This window comes from Myotis nattereri, assembly GCF_964212035.1.
Source record: "Myotis nattereri genome assembly, chromosome: X".
Taxonomy (NCBI): Eukaryota; Metazoa; Chordata; class Mammalia; order Chiroptera; family Vespertilionidae; genus Myotis; species Myotis nattereri.
Genome location: NC_138078.1, coordinates 17042973 through 17059285, shown reverse-complemented (window position 1 = coordinate 17059285; position 16313 = coordinate 17042973). Strand labels below are relative to the sequence as shown.

Sequence of the window (16313 nt, the reverse complement as noted above, 5' to 3'; positions counted from 1 at the left end):
TATTTATCCTTTAGGACTGACAGCTTAAAAGAGAACAATGGCCTGGCAGGTGTGGGTCAGTGGTAGAGCATCAACCCATGAAACAAGTGGTCTTGAGTTCAATTCCCGGTTAGGGCACATGCCTGGACTGCAGGCTCCAACCTCAGTGTGGGGCATGCAGGAGGCAGCCAATCAATGATTCTCTCTGATCATTGATGTTTCTATCTCTCTCTCCCTCTCCCTTCCTCTCTGAAATAAACAAAATATATATTTTTAAAAAGAATAAAATAAATGCCTAGGAATAAATTTAACAAAGGAGGTGAAAGACCTGTACACTGAAAACTGTATGAGATTGATGAAAAGAGATTGAAGACACAAATAAATGGAAAATAGTTCATGTTCATGAATTAGGAGAATTAATATTGATAACATGTCTGTATTACCAAAATAAATCTACAGATGCAATGCAATTTCTATCAAAATTCCAATGGCATTTTTGATAAAAAAAAAAAAATAGAAAAACACAATCCTAAAATTTGTATGGGGCCACAAAAAACCCAATAGCCAAAGCAATCTTGAGAAAGAAGAAATTATGTTCCCTGGTTTTTAAGCTATATTACAAAGATGTAATAATCAAAACAGCATGGTATTGGCATAAAAACAGACACACAGATCAATGGGACAGAACAGAGAGCCCAGGAATAAACCTATGCATATACAGTCATTTAATTTATGAAAATGGAGACAAGACTATACGACAGGCAAAGCATAGTATTTTCAATGAATGGTGATGGGAAAACTGGACAGCCTTGTAAAAAAGAATAAAACTCGGTCACTATCTTATACCAAACACAAAAATTAATCCAAATGGATTAAATACTTGAATGTAGGACCTGAAACCATAAGATGCATAGAAGAAAACATAGGTGGTAAACGTTGTTTTTTCTGACATGGAAAACACCATTTATTGACCTCTAAACCTAATTTTAAAAAAACTCTGCACAAGTGTTTTACGAGGACTTTGACCTTTTCTTGCTGCTATGCTCACTGACGTCAGCTTGCTTCTGTTTCCGTAGCCTCTGTCTCTGTTTTCTGAGATGCTAAGAGGATTTCGTGCACCCGTTTCCATCGAAGCCTCTCAGCGTTTGTGATCATCATGGGATGCAGAGGGAAAAAACCAGCAAGGCCCAGAAGCTTTTAAACGGGTTTAGAGAGGTGGGCCCCACAGCTTATCCAATGCCGGATCCGCTCCAGGTTGAGCACAACAGAGTTTCTCTCCTTGGGTGTTGGGCAATGGATCATAGGAGCTCAGCTGTTCCACGAAAGGGCCATCCCTGGGGAATTTGTTGTGAGCAGCCACGATGCGGGAGAAAGGCCAATTGGTACAGCCGCCCAGGGCAAGACGGATGGTTAGGTGGCCTCCATGGTAGGCCTTGAGGAAGAGAGCAGTGAGCTGGACCATGGTGCTGCCCGCGCGCCACGAGCCCGAGCGCCCTGCTGCCCGCAAGGACCCCTCTACCGCCTCTGGCGGGGCGGAGGACTGACGGGCAGGGCCAAGGCTGCGAAAACCCGGCGGTAAACTTCTTGACATAGGTCTTAGTAAATGTTTGGATGGATTCAACTTTAATAGCAAGGGAAACAAAAGTAAAAATAAACAAGACTACATCAAATAAAATGGCTTCTGCACAGCAAACGAAAGAACAAAATAAAAAGACAACCTAATGAATAGGAGAAAATAGTTGCAAATGATCTATCAGATAGGGGTTCATATCCAAAAATATATAAAGAACTTCTACAACTCAATATCAAAACAAACAATCCAATTAAAATAGGCAGAGAATCTAAATAGACACTTTTCCAAAAAAGACATCTAAATGGCCAATACATACATGAGAAGATGCTCAACATCCCTAATCATCAGAGAAATGAAAATCAAAACCACAATAAGATATCATCTCACACTTGTCTGAATGGCTATTATCAAAAAGACAAGACATAACAAGAGGATATAGAAAAAATGAAATCTTTGTACAACACTGGTAGAAATGTAAATTGGTGTAGCCACTATGGAAAACAGTATGGACGTTCCTCAAGAAATTAAAAATAGAATTATCATATGATCTAGCAATTCTATTTCTGGATATTTACCCAAAGAAAACAAAAACACTAATTCCAAAAGATATATTCACCCCTATGTTCATTGCAGCATTATTTACAACTAGAGGCCCGATGCATGAAATCCGTGCAAGAGTAGGCCTTCCAGCCTCGGCTTCATCCAGAAGGTCATCCAGACAGTTGTTCCGCTGTTCAGCCATTAGGTCGATTTGCATATTATGCTTTTATTATTATAGGTAGCCAAGATAAGGAAACAACCGTAAGTTTCCATCGATGGAAGAATGGATAAAGAAATTGTGGTATATGCAATAAAATACTACTCAGCCATAGAAAGAATAAAATCTTGCAATTTGTAGCAACATGAATGGACCTTGAGGGCATTATGCTAAATAAAATAAGTAAATGAAATAGTAAAAGACAAGTAAGGTATGATCTCACTTGTATGTGGAATAAAAAATAAAAGAAAAAGAAGAGAAAACTCACATATACATAGAACAGATTGTGGTTGCCAAAGGAGGGAGAGATTAGGGGATGAGCCAAATGGGTGAAAGGGGTCAAGAGGTACAAACTTCCAGTTATAAAATAATTAAGTCATGGGGATGTAATGTACAGAATGATATGTATAGTCAATAATATCGTATTGTGGCCCCTCGTACGTCATCGCTCCGAGCCGGTGACTGTGCCCGCGGGCCGCCGCCCGAGACCGCGGCTGGGCTGACGCCCCACAGGAGCCACCATGTTGGTGATACCCCCCGGACTGAGCGAGGAGGAGGAGGCTCTGCAGAAGAAATTCAACAAACTGAAGAAAAAGAAAAAGGCATTGCTGGCTCTGAAGAAGCAAAGTAGCAGCAGCATAGCCAGCCAAGGCGGCGTGAAACGCTGTCAGAGCAGCCTGTGGTGGACACAGCCACCGCAACAGAGCAGGCAAAGCAGCTGGTGAAGTCGGGAGCCATCAGTGCCATCAAGGCTGAGACCAAGAACTCGGGCTTCAAGCGTTCTCGAACCCTAGAGGGAAAGTTAAAAGACCCTGAGAAGCGGCCGGCCCCCACTTTCCAGCCGTTCCAGAGGAGCATATCTGCCGATGACGACCTGCAGGAGTCGTCCAGACGCCCCCAGAGGAAGTCTCTGTACGAGAGCTTTGTTACCTCCAGTGACCGGCTTCGGGACCTGGGGCCGGATGGGGAGGAGGCAGAGGGCCCAGGGGCTGGTGACGGCCCTCCGCGAAGCTTTGAATGGGGCTACGAAGAACGTGGTAACACCCGCTCCTCAGTCTCCCCTCCCCGAAGCCGCAGCCGGGACCGCAGTCGTGAGCGGAACCGGGACAGAGAATGGGACCGGGACAGAGAACCGGACCGGGACAGAGAACGAGACCGAGATAGAGAACGAGACCGGGACCCAGACCGGGAACAGGACCGAGACCAAGAGCGAGAGGGCCCTTTCCGCAGGTCAGACTCATTCCCTGAACGCCGGGCCCCTCGGAAGGGGAACACTCTCTACGTGTATGGGGAAGACATGACGCCCACCCTCCTCCGTGGGGCCTTCTCCCCCTTTGGAAACATCATTGACTTCTCCATGGACCCGCCCAGAAACTGTGCCTTCGTCACCTATGAAAAGATGGAGTCGGCAGATCAGGCCGTTGCTGAGCTCAACGGGACGCAGGTGGAGTCCGTGCAGCTCAAGGTCAGCATTGCCCGCAAACAGCCCATGCTGGATGCCGCCACTGGCAAGTCTGTGTGGGGCTCCCTCGCCGTCCAGAACAGTCCTAAGGGCTGCCATCGGGACAAAAGGACCCAGATGGTATACAATGACGATGTCTGCCAGGAAAACCTTGTGGATGGCTTCTAGGTGGCGGAGCTGAACTGCTTGTGCCCCGCCTGCCGGACACTGGTCTCAGTAAAGCACTGAGGTGGAAGCTCAAAAAATAATAATAATAATAATAATAATAATAATAATATTGTATTGTATATTTGTAATTGGTAATAGAGTAAATCTTAAAAGTTCTCATCACAAGAAAAAATGTTTAGCTTTATAGAGTGATGGATGGGAACTAGAGCTATTGTGGTGATTATTTTGCAGTGTATACACATCTCAGGTCATTTTGTTGTACACCTAGAAATAATATATTATATGCCAATTATACCTCAATAAAAATACCAAACTAATGAGATATAGCACACTTCCTGAAAATTTTTGCTAGTCTTTATGAATTGTGACAAAGCAATACAGTTTACGTGACTAGAATACTATATTATAAAATAAAAATGCTAGTGTGGCTTTTTTAAAACTTGCTTCTCCAATTAAATTACCATGTTCTGTTTATAAATAAAACTCTCTTCTATTTTGATACATCAAACCATAGCCTAAAATGATAATGTTAGCAATATTAATGAAAATTTTAAAATTTCTCCATGGCATAGTCTTAGACATGTATCTTTTATGTCTGCCAGTTTCTTTCTTTTCTTTAATTCAATAATACCTTAAATTGACCTGTTACAAGAAATAAAACTTAAATAGATTAAAAAGTAATAACTATGATTGGTATTTTCAATAAAATAAAGATATATGTGGAGAATTTCACTAGAGCTAGAATACATGGGTGGGAAAAAGTAGGTTTACAGTTGTAATACAAATAAATACAATAATTAATAAATGATAATACAAGAATAAACTGTTTCATGTACTCACAACTGTGACCCTACATTTGTCTACCCATGTATATATGTGAAAATAAATCAAATATAAATTTTAGAACTAAAATATGCCATAACTAAAATTAAGAAGGTAATAGATGATTTTAACTACAGAATAAGTAATTCAGAAGAAAACATAAGTGAACTAGAAGATAAATTATATTTTGGATGGAAGCACAGTGAAAAAATATCATGTAAATATGAAAAAAAGAGCATGAGGCATAAGGGATAGGATATTTAAAAATATAATATTCATGGAATTTGAGGTAAAAAAGGAGAGAATGGGGTACAATTATTATAGGTAGGATGCTGATTTTTCCTACCCTGTTTCATAAACTAACAAATGAGACTCAAAGGGATTAAGTAATTATTCCAAAGGTGCATAAGATAAGCATCTAAATGGGGAAACAGACATCAAATAAGTCCTCATAAGAGAGATGAGTGTCATGAGATATGAGCCAGGAACTAAGGCCTAATTTAAATCTCCTTCCATCACCATTTGTCCCCTTTTACCTGAGTCTACCTCCGCCCACCCCCTTTCCCTCTGGCAATCACCATAATGTGGTCTGTGTCTATGAGTTTGTGGGGGCGGGGGGGATTAAAGGGTTTGCTTTAATCCCTTCACCTTTTGTACCTAGCCCCTCAACACCCCTCCCAGTCTGTTCTCTGTATCTATGAGTCTGTTTCCATTTTGTTTATTAGTTTATTTTGTTCATTAGATTCCACATATAAGTGAAGTCATGTGGTACTTGTCTTTCTCTTAGCATAATACTCTCCAGGTCCATCCATGCTGTCACAAAAGGTAAGATTCCCTTCTTTTTTATGGCTGAGTAGTATTCCACTGTGTAAATGTATCACAGCTTTTTAACCAGTTAACTACCACACATCCAAAACGGAAACCATCCCCACATGCCAAAATATTTTGAATTAAAAAAAATCAATTTGTAATGAATATTATAAAAATAAATATATTACAATTTGGGTGTTCTTGAATATTTTCAGCTGAAAATTCTCATGAAAAATGATTTTAAAATTGGTCAGGGCTGCCACTTAGGGAAAACATCTTTTTTATAGACACGCGTGGCATGTGGGGAAAGTCCACTGCTTGTGTCTACAGATGCTTATGGGGTACAATGGGTTAAAAAACCTACACATGGTTAATAAATTATTCCCTTAGTTGTTTGTATGTATTGTTTTGCTAAAATTGTTATAGTAAATCATTTGAATAGGTCTAAACTTTTCAGAACATCATTACAAAAGTGTTGCTAAAGCAATATAACCCATCTTCTCTACATAATACAATGGAAACATCATCTACAAGAGGCCTGGCGCATGAAATTCACGCGTGGGTACGGTCCCTAGGCCTGGCCTGCAATCAGAGCCATCTTCCCCAGCTACCCACAACTCGCCCCACTCCCCGCCGCCATCCATCCCTGGTTCCCTGTTCGCCATCGGGTGATTGGTGCCTGACGGCAGGGGGAAGGGACCGAGAGGTCAGCTGTTCCTGCCTGCTTGCCAACCCTGCCCCCACTGTGGGTGGACATCAGGTGATCAGAGCCTGCCGGCCAGGGAAAGGTACCAAGAGGTGGTCAGTGCACCTCAGACTGACTGGTCCAGCGGTCGTTCTGGTCATTCTGCCATTAGGGTCAATTTGCATATTACCCTATTATTATATAGGATACACAATGAGTTTGAAAACTAAAAACCCCATGTATTTGAACTATTTATCAAGGCCCTGCCAGGAACAGATACAGCTCTCCTGTTACTTAAAAGACTGAACATTTCATAATGTGGTGCTTTATGAATTTGAAATAGATTAGCAAAACATTTTTTCTTCTTTTGCCAAGACTAGAATTTGCTGTTCAAACCCATGCTAAAGTATCATGAGAAGCAAAACACATTTTTTTCTTTTCTTTTTTGCTCTACTCAGAAACAGTTCCTTGCAAAGAAAATGTGGAGAACCACAACCCTTAAGTAATCAAGATGAGCTCTTGAAGAGCAAAAAGCTACTAAAGTCTAAAAAGCAGTGGATCCACCACACTGTGAACAACTTCTAAGTGTATTTGAGCAATCTTTTGAAAAAGTACCTTTTCATGTACAGCTGATGATGATCACTCTCTGAAAAAAATGAAACCCCTACTAAAGAGATACAATTTGAAAAAGTATAAAAAGCCAGAATAAAAATTATCATCATATTGTTTCAAAAAGTGAGGTTACTATTTCCTTTTCCTAAAAGATAAAGTTTTCCCATGATGGCCTTGGAGACCTATAAGTAATAATGCCAAGTAGTTGAGAAGTTCAATCCCAGGGCAGGTCTAACTGCTAAGACTTCAACTTGTTGGATTATTTCAGTGAGAAATATAATCACTAAGACTTAAATATTCTGTAGTAGTAATGTATCAGTTAGCCCAGCCGTGGGCAAACTACGGCCCGCGGGCCAGATCCGGCCCGTTTGAAATGAATAAAACTATTGAAAAAAAAGACCATACCCTTTTATGTAATGATGTTTACTTTGAATTTATATTAGTTCACACAAACACTCCATCCATGCTTTTGTTCCGGCCCTCAGGTCCAGTTTAAGAACCCATTGTGGCCCTCGAGTCAAAAAGTTTGCCCACCCCTGAGTTAGCCACTGCCACAATAATGTTTCTATCTACAGAAATCTCAATGGCATTCAACGATAAGCATTTATTTCTTGCTTAAGCGTCTAAGGGGCAGTTGGGTTTTACTGACATTGGCTGGGTTCAGCTGTGATTTGAGGCTATGAGTTAGGTCCAGGTCTACTCCAAGCAAGAGTCTAATAATTAAAACTCCTCTTAATCATGCTACAGTGATTTTTTTGTCATGCCTTTGCTTCTTCCTCTGGACAACCAATTGTGTACACAGGCTTGATTTTTTTTTTGTCCTTCTCAGAGGAAACGGAGAAAATTATAACAACAATACATGATCATTTGCCAATTCCTCAATCATAAACCGCAGAAGTCGGTCCGCCATAAGGAAATCCCCAAGAGAGTTAATTATTTCAATACTGTTCTCAGCCTGCAGTATTCCTGGGAGATAAATTCTTTCAGATGGACAGCAAGAACTGCAAGGTAGAGTTGGAAATGCATAGGCCTTGAAGTGATGCTGAACTTGGTTAGAAACTCACTGCTACCATTTAAAAATCTTTCTGCTTCCAAGTTCTTCCCATGAAATGGAAAGAATAATGCTTCCTTCATAGAGTAGTGTACTGTTAAATGGATATATCGAAAGACTCTAGCATTATGTTTGGTGAGGTGAAAGATTCAGGCACAAATCTAAGGAGTGGTAGCATTACAGCCAGTTGCAGGGAGGCCAGTTCTATGGAGACAAAAATATATGCTATCAGTGAGTTCCTAAAAGTTTACCATATGATTTCTGGCTTTAACTAAAACTGTTGTAAGCAAAATCATTGTAGTCTTCACAGTAAGAGCTATTTTCCTCAAAGGTCAAAGGAGAGTTGTGGGTTTTTACCTCCAGTTTCTAGACCCTGCATAGAGATTGCTATATTTTGAGTGGTTGCATTAGCTGAAGCAGCATTTAGCAGTTCAACACATGGTTAAGTAAAGCCTGGGGGAGAATTAGATGATAGCATTTCAAGGGGAAATTGCCAATGGACAAAAATAGCAAGGAGGCAAGGCGGCCTAGGGTTTAGCAGTAGAATTTTTAAAGAGGCAAAGCTACATAGTCCGGTTCTTTTCAGCAAGTATTCTCCTGAGAGCCAGCTCTTTACCTCCAATCAGTGCTGTAACAGCTGAAGGCTTTAGCCTGTGAAAGCTAAAGCAATTGCTCAGAGACAAGCTGAACTAACATTTAATTCTGCATTTGCCATTTCTTTCATGCAGAATTTATGGTGCAAACCCTGTCTGATGTCAGCACCAAAGATTACACAAAGCTACTTTCACAGAGGCGGTGGTTTACCACCATAAGACGTTCCAGGAAGGAAAAGGGCTGAAGTTACAGCTCCCACTTTTGCCACCATGAAAATGAATCCTATAAACTGACGATAATTTGGAGGCTGATTATCCAATCTGAGGATGATCCAAGCCTTCCTACTGCTCACTTTTGTCAATTTAGTAATTTTACAAGTCTTCACAGAGGTTATGCATTGGCCTAAAAAAAATGAAATTCAAATAAATACATTCTGCTATTTATTAGCAGCTCCAGAGGGGTCTTTAATAGAGGTCATTCCTTGAGTTCTTCTTGGCTCCATTTATGAATAGAGACATGACTGTTACCATCAAAAGTCAGATGTGACAATTTTACATTTGACTCTCCCTTGACCCTTCGTTGCTGGAAATGGTTTTGGAACCAAACATTAAAGCAGCTAAGATATCACCAACAAGATATAATTATTAAGTAGTTTAAGATTGATGGCTTCAGTGTGCATGTGATTATATAGAGTGCAACACCAATTTTGCTAATGTCTCTTCCTCCCTCTGTCTGTAGTCTCTCCGTGTCTCTCATTCTCTCTCCATCTTCTTAAAGCTTCCACGAATCCTACAGAAGAAAAGCAATAAATTCTGCCAAAACCCAGAGTGAGTTTAGAAGTGGGTTCTTCCATGGTTGAGTCTCCAGATAAGAATACAGCCCAGCTGATACAGTGATTCCAGCTGTGTGAGACCCTGAGCAGAAGACTCCCTCCCCATTAGGTAGGGCCCAGTCTCTTGACCTACAGTAACTGTGAGATAATAAAGGTATGTTGTTTGGAGCTGCTAATAAAAATAGGCCAGTGGCTTCAGTAGCCTTGCCCTCTAACAACTCATTGGAAGAAATAACCTATGTAAAGTCTCTAGCACTGGAGTGGCACCTAGCAAGTACTAAATGAATATTAGTTCACATTCACAAGTATACTTGTATCCCTCCCTTTAAGTCTGGCGCCTTAGACCACTAGACCATCCTGACACGCTGTATCCCTCCCTTTAAACCTACTATCTAACCTATTCTCCACATCTACCTCTTCCAATAAATGTCCTTATTGCTAGAACAGCTAGAAGGGCCTACCACCAGGGCCACTATTCGTTCATCTCCAATCTTTCAGAAACTCACTTGGCTTATATACCATCTCTTGAGGGTGGATTCTTTGCTCTTTGAAGTACCACCAAATAATATAATAAATTGTCATTAACATGAAAACAGTAAAATTCCTAAGTATTAGCAGCTCCAAACAACATACCTGTATTATCTCAAAGTTACCGCAGGTCAAGGCAGAAAGGGCATTAGTACCTCTCAATGGCAGTTGACATGCCTAATGGGCAAGAGTTTCTTTGAATATGGGGGAAAGGGTATTGAGAAGAACTTGCATTAAATAAAACCACCAAGGTTTAAAGAATTATGTATAAGTAATATCTTAGAAATTAAGTATACCTTTTCTTAATAAATCCACCAATACCCTACACTCAAAGACAATATGAATATCAAATTAGGACTTCCTGTTCCCAGTAATGTTCCCAGAGATATTCAGATAAAATCATCTTTTGAAAACAGAAAAAAGAAAGGATAGACTTGTTTTAACCACTTTAAAAGTATCAACTTACTTGAAGACTCAATTTTGGATGAAAGACTATCCAGAGATATAAGGGTACTACTACTGGAGCACCAACGCCACTTTTGCCCAGAGGGCATTTGCCTATACCACATCTGGTTCAGGGGAGACAGAAATCAAGGCCCAGGTCAGTCAAGCATGGAAAGTCTTTAGGATCACATATTAAGTTGTGAGCACAAAGGTTCACACACTCGGATCCAAAATCAACTCCCAGTCTCCAAGATCAGGAGAAGTCTGCCTTAGCAGAGGAAAAAATGAATAGTAAGCAGCCCACAAAAAATTTTGCCACAGACAAGCCCTCAAATGGATTTGCAGCTGAATTAGCCAAGAAACCTGGTTTGAGATCATCTCTAATCGTTAAGATGTCTGAGTACCTGGTAGAATCAAGCCCAAGTCCCTGGAGGAGGGCACATCCATCCTAGGCTTCAAAGAACCACACAAATAATATTTTGAGGTCGGGGAACCATAATCAGTCAAAGATGACAAGGGACACAGGAAACAAAATAACATAACTTTTAAAAAGCATAAAAATAGACAGCAGAAACAAATGTACACAGCTTCAAATACTGTAATTGTCAGAAATAGATATTAAAATAGCAATGTTTAAAGAAATAATAACATACTTGAAAATACTGCAAGGAATATGCTATTAAAAAGTGATAGAGTAGCCCTAGCCGGTTTGGCTCAGTGGATCAAGCGTTGGCCTGAGGACCAAAGGGTCCTTGGTTTGATTCTGGCCAAGAGCCCATCAGTTGCAGGCTCCTCCCCGGCCAGGGCCCTGGTCAGGGCATGCAGGAGGCAACCAATCAATGTGTTTCTCTCACATTGATATTTCTCTCAGTCTTTCTCTCTCTCTTCCACTATCTCTAAAACTCAATGGAAAAATATCCTCAGATGAGGAGGAAGGAAGGAAGGAAGGAAGGAAGGAAGGAAGGAAGGAAGGAAGGAAGGAAGGAAGGAAGGGGGGAGGGAGGAAGGAAGGGAAGAAAAAAAAAGAAATACAGTGTTGAATAGTAAAAAGCAAGACACAGAAAAATGTTTACAGAATCTTTCACTAAAATAAAATTCAAAAATAGGCAAAACTGTATTGTTTAGGAATAGCATACACAGATGATAAAACTATAAAGAAAATCATAAAAAAGCAGTATGATGGTTACCTCTGATGGTGGTAGGAAGGGGACTATTGGTGGGAAGGGACATCTGGAGGGGGCTTCTGGGTTGCTGATATTGTTTTATCTATTTGTGAGGATAATGATTAATATGGATTTTTACTTTATAAAAAGTATGAATATAAAAATATAACTAGTAAAGTAAAAATTATACATAATTTCTCTAAAAGGCTTTTTTTTAACTATAAAAGGGACAAAAATTAACCATTTGAAATTAGAGACCTAATGCCCCAGAGGTCAAATATTAAATATAGGAGCGTAAACCCAGACAAAATTGATGTGAACCCAGGTGGACTGAAAACTATAATCAACATCTCTCCCCATTGCTGCACTCAATCTTGATCTCCTCAAAGAAGCCTGTGCCATTGTTCTCCCAATTGCTAATTTCTTGCTTTGGAACATTTCACCAAAAGTCTGGATTCATTTTTGCTTGGTACTGGCTGCCCAGATGCAATAGACAAACATACCCTGAAATACAAAATGTTCAAATTTAGAATTTTTTACCCATTGCTTGGAGGTACCAGAAAATCTAGTCATAGCCTATTTGGAATGCAGCCCATTGAATCTCCCAATATCTTTGGGTCAAATTGTCTTTGCTTCTTGGTATTATCCAGTAGCTCAAAGGAACCCATTCAATAGACTAGCTGGGTTTCATTTAGTTTAGCCTTAGTTGTTTTGTTGTTGTTTTTGTTTTAAATATATTTTTATTGGTTTCAAAGAGGAAGGGAGAGGGAGAAAGAGATAGATACATCAATGATCAGAGAGATTCATTGATTGGCTGCCTCCTACTCACCCCCCACTGGGGATCGAGCCTGCAACCTGGGCATATTGCCCTAACCAGAAATCGAACCATGACCTCCTGGTTCATAGGTTGACACCCAACCACAGAGCCACGCCGGTGGAGCCCAATAAGCAGTTGACAAATAGTCTCAATAGTGTATTTCTAATGGAAAATAAATTGGGCAAGCTCCTCTAAAATATGATGTTTACTTATAAATTATAGGTGCCAATGTATCAGTGTATTAGTATATTATCATACATATAAAACCAGAATTTTTTAAATGAGGAAAAATAAATATGAATAGAATTATTAACATTTTCTTCCAACATCCAAATGAGTCATCTGTCAACTCTCTGGGATACATATGTCCCACCACTAAAAACATTCTTGTTCCCCAAAACTCCAAGGAGGAACTTTAAGGACTGTTACTTAAGATGAGAAAGCTGAATGAGTCCTGGGCTTCCCATTCTAACTTCATCCACAGCAAGCCAGTTTGGATCGCTGTGATACATTTTCGGGTTTGGCAAATGATTTCTTTCTTTCTTTCTCTTTCTTCCTTTCTTTCTTTCTTTCTTTCTTCCTTTCTTTCTTGGCAAATGAATTCAATGGTAAAAATTACCCTCTGCAAAAAATAAAATAAAATAAAAGGTCTGAAACCCACTTTTCTGGAACACTCTCTTTGGTGGGAGCCTCTGAGCGGCCTTTCATGCAGGTGGCACATGACGTCACTGGGCCCCAGCTGTTCCTTATTAACTCAGCCTCTCAGTGAAAGATACAGCCTTTTACAACTCGACTTTTTTAAGGAGAGAGCCTATTTTGCAAATCAACCAAACACATTAAACACAGACTGCCACATTTCACAAATATGAGTTTAACAAAGAAATCCCATGTCTTCACAGCTTCCACTAAAGACATGGATTGATTTGAAGTTCTGAAGGACACCAGGCTTGGTAGAAAAGCCTCCCTGTTCTGTCACCCTAAAGGAAATGCCTGCCGAACCCACTGCACCTCCAGTGAGTCAAAGCTCGAGAATGACCCAGAAGCCTATAACCCTCACCTAGGCCTCAAAACCATCTCCAACATGAGCAGACTGTAAATGTGTTCTTGGTCTGCTCATAATGCCTAATTAGACCCTGACCATGAGGCTAAGAGGTGGAGAAGAAAAGCCAGGACGCCTGCAGGCTGCCACTTGAGTTCACAGCAAAATGACAGGCAGCACGCATGATCCTAGGGAAAGAGTCTGACAGTCACACTTCGGTCTTACAGCCACATTTTTTTTTTCACATGGGGAGATTGTAGCATCAATAGTGTCATCTTCTAATAGAAAGGACAACTACATATAATGCATAATTGCCCGTCTAAATGACTTGTTATTTTGACGGCCTGTTTTAAAATGTCTGTAATTGCTTCCAATGAGACTTGGAATAAATGATAACTCAGCACAGACAATCACTGATGGAGACATAGCATGGCTTTGCAAAACTTAGCAGATTATTTTGTCATGTGTCAATTTCCACCAATTTCTGATTTGAGCACAAGGCATCTGCACTGCTTTATTGGGTATTTCTTCCCACTTGTCCCACTTAAGCAACAGAAGGTGTTTCACATGTAGGTGTATAAAAGACAAGGCAGTCTATTTTCAAGGGCAATGAGCAGAAGCTGGCTAAGCCTGATAAATTAGCTTTAAAGAATTTTAACTCGTGCCAAATCCTGGCTCTTTCTGTAAAACAAAGCCAAGTAAGGTAGAAGCACACCTCACCGAGAGTTATTGCTATCTCTCCAAATGAACTTTTTTTCCTCATATGCTTGTTTGCCAAGTCTTAAAATAACAAATCACTTCTTTATAACAAAATCGTCTCCCTGGAATAATAGGCTTCGGTGTGAGTTCTGATAGAGCAATAGCTCCTCTAAATGACAGCAAAGGCTTGCAGCAGGGATGTGAGGCACATCTATTTCAGGGCTTCCCATTAGAGAGAAAAGCAGTTTGGTAAGAAATGGAGTAATTTCCTGACTCATTGGGATGCCATGTTTAAACCACAGCTTTCTGCCTAAGGACACAGAGGTTGGAAAAAATGTGGCTGAGCCTAAAAGACATGAATCATCCCTTACAGAACCAGGAAACCAACTTTTTAAGGTCCACCACATGCTACTAGAACACAGTAGATAAAGAAGCTAAGGAGATCCTTCACCCATTCCTTCCATAGTAAAGAGAGTATGGAGGGTCCTCAAAAAAATTAAAAAATGGAACTGCCTCCTGACCCATTGATTCCACTTCTGGGTGTATATATCTGAAGAAATCCAAAACACGAATTTGAAAGAACTTATGCACCCCATGTTCATTGTAGTGCTATATACAATAGCCAAGATATGGAAGCAACCCAAGAGCCCACCAGTAGATGAGTGGATAAAAAAAAAAAAGCTGTCGTACAGGAGGGCCATTGGCTGGGGCCTGCCATACACCACTTCAGTGAGGGGCTCAACCGGGGCTACTCCTCCACCCATCCCGCCCCCAACATGCAAAGCTTCCTCTAAGCAACGTCACCCTTTATATCAGAAAGCTGGTGGGCACTGTGAGGAAAAAAACAAAACAAGAAGTGAAGAAGTAAGTAAAATAAAGGAAATAGTAAAGATTAGAGTGGAAATAAATGACATAGAGACTAAAACAAATACAAAAGATCAATAAAACCAAGAGCTTATTCTTTGAAAGGATAAGCAAGATTGATGAACCTCTAGCCAGAGTCACCAAGAAACATAGAGAGAGAACCCAAATAAACAAAATCAGAAACAAAAGAGGTGAAGTAACAACTAACCCCACAGAAACACAAAGGATTGTAAAACAACAAAAAAATACTATGAACAACTCTGTTCCAACAAACTGGACAATCTTGAGTAAATGGACATATTCAGAGAAAAATACAATCTTCCAAAACTCAAACAGGAAGAATCAGAAAACCTGAATAGGTTGAAATTGAAGCAGTAATAAAAAAATAAAAACTCCCAGCAAACAAAAGCCCTGGTCCAGATGGCTTCACAGAGGACTTTTACCAAAGATTCAATGGACTAACACCCATCCTTCTCAAACTATTCCAAAAATTCAAGAGGAAGGAACACTTCTAAACTCTTTCTATGAGATCAGCATTATCCTAATCCCCAAACCAGATAAAGATACTACAAACAAAGAGAATTACGGGCCAATATCCCAGATGAACATAAGATGTTAAAGTCTTCAACAAAATTTTAGCAAGTCAGATCCAGCAATACATTCAAACGATCATACACCATGACCAAGTGGGATTCATTCTGGGGATGCAAGACTTGGTACAATACCAGCAAATCAATGAGCGTGATACATCATTGCAAGACAAAAATCACAGATCATATCAATTGATGCAGAAAAAGCATTCAACAAAATGCAACACCCATTTTTTATAAAAACTCTTAGCAAATTGGGAGTAGAGGGATCATACCTCAACATAATAAAATTCTTATATGACAAACCTACAGCCAACATCATACTCAATGGGTAAAAACTAAAACCATTTCCCCTAAGAACAGGAACAAGACAAGGATGCCCACTTTCACCACTCCTGTTTGACACAGTACTAGAAATGCTAGCCATAGTGATCAGACAAGAAGAAGAAATAAAAGCCATTCAAATTGGAAAAGAAGAAGTAAAACTGTCCTTATTAGCAGTGACATGATATTGTTCATAGAAAACCATAAAGACTCCATAAAAAACTACTAAATTTAATAAATTAATTCAGCAATGTAGGATACAAAATTAATACACAGAAATCCATGGCATTTTTATAAACCAATAATGAACTCTCAGAAAAAGAAAAAAATCCCACTTACCATTACAACAAAAAATTAAGATACTTAGGAATAAACTTAACCAAGGAGGTAAAAGACTTGTAATAGGGAAACTACTGGGCACTGAAAAGAGAGACAGAGGAAGATATAAACAAGTGGAAGAATATACCATGTTCATGTATTGGTAGAATCAACATCATTAA

General features: G+C 39.9%; 1 protein-coding gene and 1 pseudogene across 2 annotated transcripts; one reads left to right on the top strand and one right to left on the bottom strand.

Annotated features, from left to right (window-relative positions):
- Positions 1–1032: 1032 nt before the first annotated feature.
- Positions 1033–1441, bottom strand: LOC308536012 (small ribosomal subunit protein bS16m-like; annotated as a pseudogene). The gene has a single exon. The product of its transcript is annotated as a small ribosomal subunit protein bS16m-like (transcript).
- Positions 1442–2779: 1338 nt separating this feature from the next.
- LOC308536076 (negative elongation factor E-like) lies at positions 2780–4005 on the top strand. The gene is given in 2 exon segments (XM_081115121.1): positions 2780–2972; positions 2975–4005. Coding segments are annotated over 2 exon segments (1107 nt in total). The 5' UTR covers positions 2780–2830; the 3' UTR covers positions 3940–4005.
- Positions 4006–16313: the final 12308 nt, after the last annotated feature.